At 35.0% G+C, this 13,519-nt stretch overlaps 5 protein-coding genes across 7 annotated transcripts; 2 read left to right on the top strand and 3 right to left on the bottom strand.

The window, feature by feature from the left end:
- The first annotated feature begins 274 nt into the window (after positions 1-274).
- Positions 275-1,571, top strand: LOC18023381 (glutathione S-transferase F11). Its single transcript, XM_006408268.2, has 3 exons — positions 275-602; positions 720-768; positions 991-1,571. Exons 1-3 carry the CDS (start codon positions 456-458, stop codon positions 1,434-1,436), a joined length of 642 nt encoding a protein of 213 aa, XP_006408331.1. The 5' UTR covers positions 275-455; the 3' UTR covers positions 1,437-1,571.
- A 435-nt stretch (positions 1,572-2,006) lies between these two features.
- Positions 2,007-4,423, bottom strand: LOC18023380 (NAC domain-containing protein 45). Its single transcript, XM_006408267.2, has 6 exons — positions 4,267-4,423; positions 3,420-3,700; positions 3,070-3,345; positions 2,711-2,959; positions 2,558-2,624; positions 2,007-2,470 (listed from the first exon to the last, which is right to left on the bottom strand). Exons 1-6 carry the CDS (start codon positions 4,421-4,423, stop codon positions 2,067-2,069), a joined length of 1,434 nt encoding a protein of 477 aa, XP_006408330.1. The 3' UTR covers positions 2,007-2,066.
- Positions 4,424-6,625: 2,202 nt separating this feature from the next.
- On the top strand, positions 6,626-8,356 carry LOC18023379. The gene has a single exon (XM_006408266.2). The coding sequence runs from the start codon at positions 6,864-6,866 to the stop codon at positions 7,968-7,970; it is 1,107 nt and encodes a 368-aa protein (XP_006408329.1). The 5' UTR covers positions 6,626-6,863; the 3' UTR covers positions 7,971-8,356.
- Positions 8,357-8,362: 6 nt separating this feature from the next.
- Positions 8,363-10,167, bottom strand: LOC18023378 (expansin-A13). The gene is made up of 2 exons (XM_006408265.2): positions 9,603-10,167; positions 8,363-8,925 (listed from the first exon to the last, which is right to left on the bottom strand). Exons 1-2 carry the CDS (start codon positions 10,094-10,096, stop codon positions 8,613-8,615), a joined length of 807 nt encoding a protein of 268 aa, XP_006408328.1. The 5' UTR covers positions 10,097-10,167; the 3' UTR covers positions 8,363-8,612.
- A 197-nt stretch (positions 10,168-10,364) lies between these two features.
- On the bottom strand, positions 10,365-12,487 carry LOC18023377. 3 transcript variants are annotated; one of them, XM_024159823.1, is made up of 5 exons: positions 12,424-12,487; positions 12,060-12,316; positions 11,646-11,857; positions 10,932-11,175; positions 10,365-10,812 (listed from the first exon to the last, which is right to left on the bottom strand). In XM_024159823.1, exons 2-5 carry the CDS (start codon positions 12,297-12,299, stop codon positions 10,519-10,521), a joined length of 990 nt encoding a protein of 329 aa, XP_024015591.1. In that variant the 5' UTR covers positions 12,300-12,316; positions 12,424-12,487; the 3' UTR covers positions 10,365-10,518. The 3 variants fall into 3 exon arrangements, with proteins under 3 accessions (XP_024015591.1, XP_024015592.1, XP_006408327.2); XM_024159824.1 differs by having other exon boundaries at positions 12,060-12,307; positions 12,424-12,458; XM_006408264.2 differs by lacking the exon at positions 12,424-12,487 and having other exon boundaries at positions 12,060-12,388.
- Between the last annotated feature and the right edge of the window lie 1,032 nt (positions 12,488-13,519).

The raw sequence follows: 13,519 nt of genomic DNA, 5'->3' as shown, positions 1-13,519 counted from the left end.
AGACTACGTACTATCCTATTACTTATTTAAAGTTTGGTTCGTCTATGATTCGAAACTACTAAGAAACTGAAAAACTTCCATTTTTCTTTTGTAAATATTATTCACAATTTTAGTCATAAATAAAAAACAAAAACATTAAAAGAAACCAAGAATTCCAATAACAAAAAAAAAACACGTTGCATTTCTCACCTACTCACCGGTCCAGTGGATTTTGGAAAAAACAAAAAAAAAAATGACCACTAATTAGTGATCACTATCCACTAGCCAAGCCACTAAGTCATTGGAGGTTGAAATATTCGTGGCCTATAAAATGCACACATCCATATTCTCTTATCCTTTCTTCTATACTTTTTGTATTTGTTGAAATCATGTACTAAAGAGTAACAGTTTATGCTGTATCGGTACTAATAGTTCATATCAACCATTACATATTAGCTTATCTGTTTAATCAGAAAATGGTGGTAAAACTATATGGGCAGATAAAAGCAGGTAATCCACAAAGAGTATTGCTCTGTTTTTTGGAAAAGGGCATCGAGTTTGAAGTTATTCATGTCGATCTTGATAAATTTGAGCAGAAAAAACCAGAACATCTTCTTCGTCAGGTAAATATTTATTCCATAATATTTTAATTATATCACAGAAAATAAGATAATTAAATAGTCAATTTGCATAGTTCTTATGTTGTATACTTTTTTTTTAATGTTGTATACTTGTGTTAGCCGTTTGGTCAAGTTCCAGCTATTGAAGATGGGGATTTGAAGCTTTTTGGTAAGATAATATTTCCAAACTTCTTCATTTTTTTTTTGGTTAACGCTCTCCAAATTTATAAATGAAAACGTAAAGTTGATATATGAAACAAACTAAAATTAGTCAAAAGAATAAGTCAGAATTTACTAAAATAATTTTATTAATTATTTACTCTTGTTTTTTGAAACAAACTAATGACAAGAAAAATAATTAAATATATATATTCGATTTGTTGGTTCCAAGAATCGCGAGCCATATCGAGGTACTACGCGACAAAGTATGCGGAGCAAGGAACGGACCTACTGGGCAAGACCTTGGAGCAACGAGCCATCGTGGACCAATGGATGGAAGTGGAGGCCAACTATTTCAACGTTGTGGTTCTACCTTTAGTTATAAACATCGTGTTTAAGCCAAAGTTTGTTGAGTGCGACGTCGCTTTGGTCGAAGAGCTAAAGGTCAAGTTCGAGAAGGTCTTGGATGTGTATGAGAACCGGTTAGCTACGAACCGGTACTTGGCTGGGGCTGAATTCACATTGGCTGATTTGACTCATATGCCCGGTATGAGGTATATAATGAATGAAGCTGGTTTGAGCGGCATGATTACGTCTCGGGAGAATGTTAACCGGTGGTGGGATGAGATTTCGTCCAGACCGGCTTGGAAAAAACTCATGGAAATGGCTGCTTATTAAATTAGTTTAGTATATCGTGCGTTGATTATGCTGCTGATGTGGTATTTGGATCAAATAAGCTTTGATTAATATTTTGAAAAATAAGTTTTAACATTTCCTGTCATTCCCATATAAAAATTTAAATTTCATGTGTTTCTTCGTGGGATAGTGTTATTTTAAGAGACGCTTGAGTAATTTGGATGTTGTTGATAATCATGGACATTTATCAAGATTTAATGATTTCTTATAACATATGTGAGAACTCATAGAAAAGAGAAACACAACCACTAGAACACTTCTCGAGGGATCTCTCTTTTTTTTTCTGATAAAGCTAATTTCGTAGAAAAAATAAGAATTAAGTAAAACTTGTGGTAGCTCATAACCCTTAAGTGCTCGATTAGATCATAATCAAGTGGATGTGAATTTTCTAATCCACCCGGCCCTCCAAAAAGATGAAAGTTCTTCTGATCAATAATGGTCGTTGTTGAATTATTTTAAGTTTTAACAGCATGTCTACACATAAAATATATTTTCAATGGTAATAAATAACAAGAATGAGATATATATGTTTTAGTATATCTATACTATATATATAGTACATATAGACGCCCATTTTTCAAGGCGTATTTAAATCAATGAATAATTTAAAAATCAGAAAAAAATCGCAAGACATTTGTAATATTGTTGAGCCACTAGACTAACAAGAGTTAGTTTTGTCTTCGTGATCTTCTCAGCTCTTTGTAACCAAGAATCTTTGTCTTCTTCAATGAACAAGGTTCTCTCTTCCACATTGTGATTAGTAGGATTGATGTGAACTTTCAACGTGTGAGAAGGTACGACTTGGTGATATAGAATCTTCGTTGTTTGATATGTCGAGATGAGCATTTGGTTGCTAAACCTAATTTCTTCTTCAACCACCTCAAATCCCGATGAATCAAGGGTTTCATTTGTATTCACGTCTTCTTCATTGCCTTCTATTCGGTTTACGTTTTCCTCGTTATATATATCAAACGAGAATAAATCATCGATATCTATGTTGCTATTTGTACTGATTCCTGTAAATATAACCATTCAGATATCGTTATATAAGAAAAGTACCTAAACAATATTGAATGTCAAACAAAATTATATGTCATACTCACCCTGAAATCCATGATCTTGGTGAATATCATTCAGACCCGATATGATCTTCTGCTCTTCTATATAATCCTTTTCAATATTAATACAAAAATAGATTACGTTAAAATATATATTTTTAAACGTTAATCTATATTAAATTTTGAGATATAAACTACCTGGTTCATATGATGATTTGGCATTAGTAAAGGTTCATCATAATTGCCTATGTGGATCACTTGATCATTAACGCTATTATAATGGTTGGAGTTACTTGCAGCGAAAGAAAAGTCCTCCAAAACGGAAGGATCGTTGTTTTGAGTCATACTCGTGAAGAAATCACAATCTCTGACTGTGGAATTCTCTACACGCAGCGGTGGTAGAGATATATTGTGTTGTAACATTGAGCATTCGATCTCGCTATTAACCTACATGAACATGTAATTATATGATATTTAAATCCATCGTTGGAAAAAAAAGTTGTTATACACTTAATTTGATCCTTTTTTATAGGTTGATGGATGTTTTTTAGTTATACCTTATATGGAGTTGGAAAAGGTCCATAAGAAGAACCGTGGTATTGAGACCAGCCTTCGTTACTGATTGCGTTTGAGTTGAAACGTCCATTTCCAAATCGCGGTTGGAATGCGCTTTGAAGTTGGTGATTAGCTGAACTGATCTCTACATCTGAACAAGCGTCAAAACTCGAATTTCCACTCACATTCGACATCGCGTGGACGTAAGACCGATGCTGATCTCTTGGCTTAGCTTCAATCACAATCTTTTTAAATACACGACAAAGTGCATACGCATCCTGAAATTATAAAAATTTAGGTTATATATATATAAAAAAAATGTTTAGTCGAATCAATTAGCTAGTTGACGAACCTGCATGCCGTATGCAGAAGGATCGCATTCAGTTTCATCGAGTCGATACTCATGCATGACCCAACCGGTTCTAATACCGTGTGGTGCTCGACCACGGTAGTACACCAATGTCTTCTTGGTTCCAATGGCTCGGTCTCTCCAACTAACCCGGCGGTCTTTACCAGTCGCCTTCCAATATCCACCTTTGGTTGCCCTGTTTGTCCTTGAACCGTTGGGATACTTCCGGTCCCGTGGGCTGAAGAAGTACCATTCTTGGTCTTTGCTCGGAAGCAATGACTTGCCTATCATTAAAGTTATTGTTAGTTATTTTTAACTATATAGAAAATTTCTAATAATAATTTGCCAAAACATATCAGAATATCTCAATTAAAGTCATGCCATGTTTAGAATCAAACTTATCTTATTAAAAAACTAGTTCAGAAAACAAAGAATAAATATAATAATTTTCAAATTATTCCCGTTATAAAACTCAAATTTACGATCTAATTTGTAAAATTTAAGCTGATAATGACAATGAATATATGTAATATAATTATGTAAATTAAGATCAACGTGTATGTAGTATTTTTCCTGTAGAAATTAAAGTATATTTAGGGTTTCTTCATCGATGTTATATTCTTATTCTTTTCTTCAGCCTCTCTTGCTTCTATTGTTGTAGACAGAAAAAAAAAATTCTTAATTACAAAGGTTGTGAATCTAAATTCAAATAAGATTTGTAGAATTTTGAAGATTATACAGTACAATCGAGTATTGTTTTTCTTTATAAAACAATCATCCTATTTTGGAAAAGAGGTTTATATATATCATATTAACTAATTATGCCTACTCGAAGAAGATATATCATTACCTGGTAAGTCCCATGGCTCACACTTGTAGAGATCAACTTCTGCGATAACCTCAAGTTCAATTTCTAGACCGTTGATTTTTCTTTTTAGATAGTAAGTAATTAGCTCTTCATCCGTTGGATGAAATCTGAAACCTGGAGGTAACGAGACAGGAGCCATATATCTTTCAAAATAATCTCGAATTTCTTTTGTTTAGATCAATTGCAATTTTCAAGAGAGAGAGATCTAGAGAGAGAGAGAGAGAGAGAGGAGAAGAGAGGAGAAGATATAAGAGAATAGAAATGTTTTGTATTCGTTGAGGGTTTGAAGAGGAAGGTCATATATAAAGAGGGAGATATACAGAAGAAATAGGAAAATGAAAGGCAAAAGTGAATAAAGGGAAGGTCCCCATCCCAAATCAACAAATAATATTAAGAATTCATTTAATATTTAAAATTAGTCAAAATGTTTTTTTCGGGTCTGACGTGACGCATAATATGCTAAATCAAAGTTCCTATACAGTTTAATATATACACAAAACACAACAAGAAGTTCTCATATCTGAGCTTTTTGTTCATATACATTAGCCTACCACTCTAACATTTAATAAGTACATAAATTTGACTATAACGCCTAGATATCGTAGTTTCTCTTCTAGAGTGATAAATTTTTTGTTCTTTTATTTTGTAAGTTATTAGATTTTCTGTTTCTAAACAACGTATAGTAAAGTGATGACAAAACCAAAAGTATGTTACAGAACATGATCACGAGGCGATTCTGGAATTAACAGGAATAACTAATCAAAAATTGCCGCCCTAAATGCAAAAACGTGTTTCTTCATCAAGTGGCCTCCTCAATTATCCCATGCTTCTTCAAGTGTGGTCGGTCTGGAATATAAGTACACGTGTCATGAATCTATTGGTTGCATGGGAGATCGAATATTGGGTTACCCCAAAACTGTTGCAATCTCTCTTTTCTCTTTTTGTTCTTTGGCGGCACTTCTAACTGAAATACAGAAATAACTGTCTCTTTTGTACCCACTTGCGAATCCTTTGTTTTCCTTCTCATTCCCACCGATCTACGTTCATATATATACCTTCTTTTAAAAATAGTGTTTCATCTATCCGAGTGCTTTTTTTTCCACTCATTTTCTCATTTATATGTATATGTATATATATACCCTTTTCAATATAACTAGCTCATTATCCGCATAACCCTATATAATATCATACCCAAAAAAGCTTCATATATATATGTACGTTATAGTTTATACATGGTTCGCTTCGCGCTATAAAGAAGAAGTCAATTTTAATGGTTGATCTGCTAATTATTGTGTGTATATTTTATAGAATACTAGATTGTTAAGTTTAAGAATATATATAAGTTTCGGAGGAAAAAATGAGATCTCGAAATTGTGAACTCGAACCTGAAATTTTGAATAATTAAAAGTACATTATCTCGAAACAAAACATCTCGTCTTCATTTCTGCTAATTTACAAAATTACTGGTTAAAAAATCAGATATTTGTTTTTAATCGAAAGTCCAATAATACTCTATGGTTATGAGACATTATTATTTTATTTGATATGATCAATTCATATGGAAATATTCACGCTTGGCACCGGCAATTATGAAACTATATTGTAACTAGATTCGACATACAAGATCCCGACTTATAAAAACGAAGTAGCACAAAAGGCACAAATGAAATATGATCATGTGGGTCCACAGTTGTGAACATGTGAATAAATCCTTGGAAGCTATTGATGGGCCAACCATGGAGAATCACTTCTCAGCCTTTCTCATCATCGTCATAACCTTTTGCTCTTCTTATTCCAATTCCATATTCTCTTTCTATGATCATGACATATACATGTACATTATGATACACACATATACAAGATATATCTACATATATACAAATACAGTGTGTACATACCCCTCGTGACACATTTCCCTCACATGAATCCATCTTTTGGTTCTTTACTTCTTTCTGATTAGCCCTATATATAAACTAATAGATCAGATTACTCTGATTAGCCTTACGTACCTTGAGATAGGGTGTACATATATAATTATATATATAGATAAAATCATAAAATAAAGATAAATATGCAAAATGAATTGAAACTATTATGAGTTTTGGGAGATTCTACGAGATCTCCAAGGGCTTACTAGCTATGCATGAATGACTCTTATTAATATACATTGCTGGTTTAAGCTTAGGGGCTATATTGTCATTTCCCATACTGAGCGCACGTTAGAGTAGTTCTCGGTTCCGTTTCAGGCTAAGGTAAGCCGAACAAATGTCCGAGATCATAAATTATGAAGATCTTGCAAGTACGGAAAGTTAAAAAGTAAAAAACTTATAGAGATCGAAAGAAGAAGCCTACGGTTGTTCTGTTCTTTTCTATCTCCTAAGCTCACCAAATTTTCAGCTTCGCCTTCAACTTTTTTTTTTGTTTTTCTCGAATCTGATGGAGTCTCTTCACCAAACCAATTAGGAACCCTAGCTTTATTAATTGAAGAAAAAAAAATAATTAAATTGGAAAATTCATGCCATCGAATCTGGATGAAATCTAGATGTGTCTGATTCCGAAATCTGAGATCGAAGAGAGAGATGATAGGGGCGATTCATTTCGGAGTATTAGCTGCTTGCTTCGTCCTCTTCGTTCCCATGGCTATGGCTGGTTGGCATCTGAGCAGGAACAAGATGCTCTTCTTTAGTTGCGCTCTGTTCATTTCCCTCGCGGTTTGTGTTCACCTGACTCCGTATTTCCCTTCCGTCTCCGACATCGTAGCCTCCGTCTCGTCTGTTGTTGTCTACGATCACCGTGTCTCCTGTATTAACGAGGTGAATCAGATTGTCTGGGATGTTAAGCCGAGACCAAATCCAGAGTCTGTTCGTAGGAATAACGGCTCGAAGCTTGATTATTTCGACAAGAATTGGGATTGGATGAAATCTAGGAAAGTTTTGAGTTGTGAGTTTCAGAAATTGGATAAATTCGATGTCTCGGAGTTGTTGAATGGATCATGGGTTGTTGTTGCTGGTGATTCTCAGGCGAGATTCGTGGCTTTGTCGTTGATGAATCTTATGTTGGGTCCGGATTCAGAAGCTATGGACTCGGTTAAAAGTGATCTCTTTAGGAGACATAGTGATTACAGCATCGTGGTTAAGGAGATTGGGATGAAACTGGAGTTTGTGTGGGCTCCTTATGAGAAAGATTTAGACGATCTTGTGCTATCGTATAAGAAGAAGAACAAGTATCCAGATGTTGTGATAATGGGAAGTGGGTTATGGCATATGCTTCATGTGAACAATGCTTCTGATTTCGGCTATCGGTTGAAGCAATTGAGCAGTCATGTGGAGTCTCTAATGCCCTTTTCGCCAAAGGAGCAAGAAGGAAGAGGATCGGTTTCGGGAAGTAGATCAATGCATCTGTTCTGGATCGGGATGCCGGTTCTGATAAACGGGATGCTGAATACGGAAGAGAAGAAGGTGAAGATGAGTGATACGGTGTGGCATGAGTATGATAGATCACTTGGGGAGAGTAAGATCTTGCGGCAAATGGGTGGTCCGCTTATCTTGCTTGATATTCAGTCCTTTACTTGGAACTGTGGACCGCAATGTACAATCGATGGAATGCATTATGACTCTGCGGTCTATGATGCCGCTGTTCATGTCATGCTCAACGCATTGCTTATCGAATCTCATCAAACTTTATGACTTCTTGAGGCAGGTTTTTTTTTTTTTTTCTTTCGTTTTTCTTGTTTGGAGTTTTTCTTGTAGAGTTTTAAGGACAAGTGGGATGTGCATAGGATTTTTTACAACACACGGTGATCCTTTTTGGTCTAAATGATCTTTCACATTGGAAGTAACTGAACTTACATTCTTGGCTATATAGGTTTAATATCTTTTGACATTGAAGTTATAACTTTTGGGGAGTTATCTGATTATTGTTATATCACAATACACTTTTGCTTTCCCCTCATGGTTTACCTCTGGCTTCTATTACAAAAACTGGAACACGGTGGGATGGTCAAAAACCCGTAAGACGCAATGCTCATCATTAGCCTTTAAGCATTCGAAGGGAAGCTTTCCATCCTTAGTAATGTAGACAAATAGATACAATAATGATATTTGTGTAATCAATGTTTTTAGTACATTTGTGACTTTTGTACCTATGCTTGAGAGATAGAGATCACTATGAAATGCAAAAGAGGCATACTTTTTTTTTTTTTGCTGAAACAAGTTTCTACTTTTTCAACCCTAAAGATAACCTTAGACCAAGATTCATCTACTTGCCATCAAAAAATTCACACAAAAATTGAATGACGAGATATCTATAAAAGTACTCGTCTTTGTGTGTCATGGAGTCTCGAATTGTTTCCCTTCAAAGGTTTGTCCGTAATTCCAGTTTCTAGGAGCGACGTTGTAAGCTGTCACGGTTGATCTGTCACTAGCAGTTACTTCAAATGAGAGAGCTTGGTTCTTGAGATCAGCATTTATGTGCCAATTTTGTCCCCAATTACGACCCATTGGTAACCACCCGGTTCTCGACCCTTTGATCTTCACAGCAGCTATATCACCGGATCCCGCAACATTGGTGATCAGAACCGAGATGAAAATGCCTCCACCATCGACTGTAAACCGAATGCTCCCTTCCCTTCTACAGTTGATCCTGTTTTTGGCAAAACGGTAACAATGGTTATGTGATATGTAAACACTCTTAAGAGGCTCAGTCACAAATCACTCCACAAACCGATAACGATCCAATGAACCATAGTATCATAAACATAAAGATTAGGTGATCGCCTAGTGCCTAGAACTTTTCCAAAACAGTGTAGCACCCGAAATCGTTATTTACATCAAGGAAGTGAAACAATCACTTCAATAATTGATTTCCACACTTCTTCCTCTCATGGTTCATATACTCCAGCATTCCACAAACTAACCTTCCTAGCAACTGAAATGCGAGCAAAGCTACTTTTTTTTCTCAGATTTGCTACAGTCAATCTAAACCACAATTTAAATACCATATTTGAATCTTGTTAAAGTCACTAGTCTACTCCATTAACGATCAAGGACAATACTGTAAATTTGCTAATTCGGGAGAGCACTTCGGGGGCAAACCCAGCTCATATAAAGCACACGGATATCGAAGAAGGAAAAACAAAAGCAAAAGCATATCATCATCGATTGAATTGTTTAATAAAAAATTAAATCGAAAGAGGCAGAAAAGCAGAACCGCGTTCTCCCCACCGCAAACGCTTCTCTAAATAAAACGCGAACAAATTGGAAGAACAAAAAAAAATGTTCGGGAAGAGAACGCGGGAGAGGGATTTCGAGAAAACGCACCTTCGATACTGCACCGGCATGTTCCCAGCTTTCCAAATAGCGACCATCTCAAACGCCTCAATCGGCAGCACGAAATGTTTGTTCGGAGGGTTACAGTGACCACCACCGTCGGGATCAAATCCGTAATTAGGAGGGCAGAAATTCGTGGCGGTGACGATGATTGAAGTTCCAGGGATACACCAACGGAGATCATCGACACATCTGAGCTCGAAACAAGCACCACAGATCTGACCACGCTCAAACAGAGTCTCGCTCAGGCCAACCGTCGCCATACCGTACCCAGATTTAACGAGATCTCCGTATCCACACGCACCGCCCACCGCGTCTCGAGGATTCGAAGCGGCGTAGTAGGTGGCTCGAGCGGGACGCCATTCGGAGGCGTCGGAAGAGACGGAGGAAGAAGAAGGAGAGGAGGTTGAGGAAGAGTAATGGGAAGTCACCGGCGGCGACAGTGCGACGAGGAGGAGGAGGAGTAAAGGTAGAAACAGTTGCATCTCCGAAGGAGAGAGGAAGAGAGCGAAGTGTGAATGTAGAGTAGAGATTTGATGTTTAATTTTCTTCTCTTTATTTTGTTTTTGTTAGTGGGAAGAAAACATTTGCTTTAACCGGTTTGTCGATTTTTGAAATGACGAAATTACCCTTGATCAAAAGCTCAAAGCACATCCAAATGTAGACATGTTTAAGTTAACATCGATCAGTCAACTTTTCCTTTCTTGTGTCATCATGCTCTAAATGGGCAGACCAACAAAAAAATTTGTATATTATAAGGCATACCAATTACATATTAATATATATTGATTATGAAATATTATGTCAAACGAAACATACTGTATAATATAGCCATAATTTTCTCAAACTTAGTTATCCTAGATACAAAGTTTGTAGAGTTTTTGCTTTCTTTCTTTTGACTCTTCATTCATTCAGTACAAGCAGCTTTGATAATGGCTTCGAAATGCCGCTTCTCATGGATAATCCAGTGTCCACCTTCAGGGACCTCATGGAGCTTTATCCATGGCAGCTTATCGCATATATAGAGTAGAACCTCGCGCAAAATCTGTTTGTCTGCGAGTGCACACCAAATATGAACTGATCCTTTGTTACTATCCGAAAAAGGATTGCTCAACTCGGTTGGATCAAATTCCCAATTTCCGTAACCCGCGATGATGTCTCTTTGTGTGCTCACATATTCACCTTGTCGTAAAGCAGACTCCTATAGTTGTATAAAGCTTTCTTGAGTTTATTTTCACAATATTATAGTAGATAGCGTAATCCATTTATATTCATAAAATCATATTAAAACTATTTAAATACGTCTCTATATACATATACCTGTTTTGCATGTATTTGAGAGAGTTCTATGTCGCGTTCCGTCAGAGTTTTTTTGGGATCCCGACTATTTGGAAACCATTTCTGAGTCATCCACCAATATAACAACCATGGAAAGTAGTGTGCAACTCGAAGTGTCAATCGAAACTCAAATGGTAATTTCTGAATCGCTGCATTCAACAACTTTCGAGGCATACGTCTCCACCAAAAATTCACTAATGGAACCACCAATGAAGCTCCACATAGTCTACAAATGTAAATAGAAACAATCAACGTCTATTTTTTTTGTTTCTTTGTCAACAATATCCATTATGGGAATTTTAAATCCGGATTACTGACAACAGAACTACTAAACTACATACATAAAAAAAAAAGGAAGTATAACCTCACTTTTGGTAAATAAAAGATGGGGTGAGAAAAAAGTAATATATTTGAGAAAACGTTATCCCAACTAGTACTATACTGTATATGTTTTACTTTTCTTCTCGAATTTAACAAATTTCATATCTTATTATATGACCTAATTTGCTACTTCTCATCGCTGTAAATAGGAAAAAAATAAAAATTCTTATCTCTACGGCTTTTTAAATTATAAAATCGTAAATCTTATTAAAAATGGATAAACCAAATGTATTTCATGAAATTGTGTATATCTTTAATATAAAACGCGTTGTTGTTTGATAAACATTAAGAAGTGACAATCACAAATAGTATTACCTATGAGGAATATATTTGAGGCAACCGTAAACAGGGTAAGCACCAAGTGACATCCCTAGAACGTGGAATTTTGGACCAATTTGCAATTTGTCAGCAAGTTCTTCGATATCGTATGTATCTGTTTTCAGCGTTCGCGATGGATTGGGATCGCTTTCTCCATAACCAGCTCTATCGAAGAATAAAAAATATATCTTGAATTCGTCAATCATTTCCTGAAAAAGCCAGACGAGTATTATAATTGTAGTTGCAATTGCAAATATTATTACGAAAACAATAATTAAAACGAATTACCCCAGTAGAACAAATTAAATAAGTTTACTGTAGTTGCAAAGTATTATAACAAAAAAATCATTAAACAATAAAGAAGAATCACCACAATATAACCATATATTGAATCCTTAATTACGTTTATACCTGTGTGGTGTATAAATCGACGTCTTTGGAATTTCCATATCCGTGGACGACTATAATTTTGTTTTCGGCTTTGTCTTTTGGAAACCCTAATTCTTTGTAGGCTAAATGTCTGCCATCGTTGAGCTTGACTCTTGGAGATTTCTTGGAAACACTCTCCCGCAATGGAATTGGCGGTGGAGGTATTATGGACTTGTAGACATAATAGCTTATTAATCCCACAATCGCAAGTAGAATCAACATTATTTGGCCTATAGACACTACATGCATGAGGTAATATAACAAACGATGGTCGTCATCTTTTGTAAGTCTCCGAACCAAAAGACTAGAGTTTTTCTTAAATAAAATAATAGGAGGAAAAACTGACCTTATGATTTTGGAGATGATGTTGAACAAAAAAAAAAAAGATTTTGGAGATGACTAGTTATTGTGATGTAATGGAATCTCTGGCCCAAACAACTTAAATAATGCTGGCAGCTGACCTCTTTTGTTACACATGTCTTTTATTATTTATTTTTTTCCTTGTTACAATTGTTTTCATAAATTGTTTTGCACTACTATTAATGAATTTGGCTGTCCTTTTGCATTTATCAACAATTGTGTAATCTCCCCTCAATTATATATATTGCACCTTTTACATTTTTAATTTTGTATTTATCACAGATTTGAATCAATAAAATAGCTACTAAGAAAAAAAACGTAATCGTTATTTAATATTAGTATTTTATTATAGAAAATGAGAACATTAATTGTTTTGTTCAATTTTATTTGTTCACCCCAAAATTAGCCACACATCTGGACAAATTTTTAATAATTAGTGCTAATCCAAAAAAGCTTTGTAACGTATTTTACTTTACCAATAATTTGGTTGTCTTTTTGCATGCTTCATTGTGAATTGTGTAACTCCCGTCATTCATTGTCGATTTATGAAATTATGTTACATTGGTTCCATCAGCGTTTTCCAAATATTTTGTTTTTTATTGAATCATCTGAATTCCATGTCTTTTTTTTTTGAATAACAGATTTCTGGTGATGGTTATTCGTGATTAACAGCAAAGGGGGGCACCATCATGTGAGTTTGTTCCTACATCATAAATGTTAATACTGAGAGTCTGAAACAAATACTCCCTCCGTTTTATAATAAATGTCATTCTGACATATTTCACACAGATTAAGAAATTAATAAAATATATAAATATATCCCTAATTAATACTCCCTCTGTTTCATTATAGTTGATTTTCTGAATATTTACACACAGATTAAGAAAACTATAAATGCTCAATTATTTAATGTTTATTTTTGTTAATTAAGTTACTTTTACAACTAATTTCATTATTTTATTATTACTTTTTCTTTCTTAACTGTGTATTAATATTATTCATTCAATTTAAAGAAGAGATATGCATTAATTAGATATAGGAAATCAAATATTATGAAACAAGAAAAAAAACATAGAAAATCA

The sequence above is a fragment of the Eutrema salsugineum genome, unplaced genomic scaffold (genome assembly GCF_000478725.1).
Source record: "Eutrema salsugineum unplaced genomic scaffold, Eutsalg1_0 scaffold_13, whole genome shotgun sequence".
Taxonomy (NCBI): Eukaryota; Viridiplantae; Streptophyta; class Magnoliopsida; order Brassicales; family Brassicaceae; genus Eutrema; species Eutrema salsugineum.
Note: the sequence above shows the minus strand (reverse complement) of the source record. Positions and strands in the feature narration are given on the sequence as shown.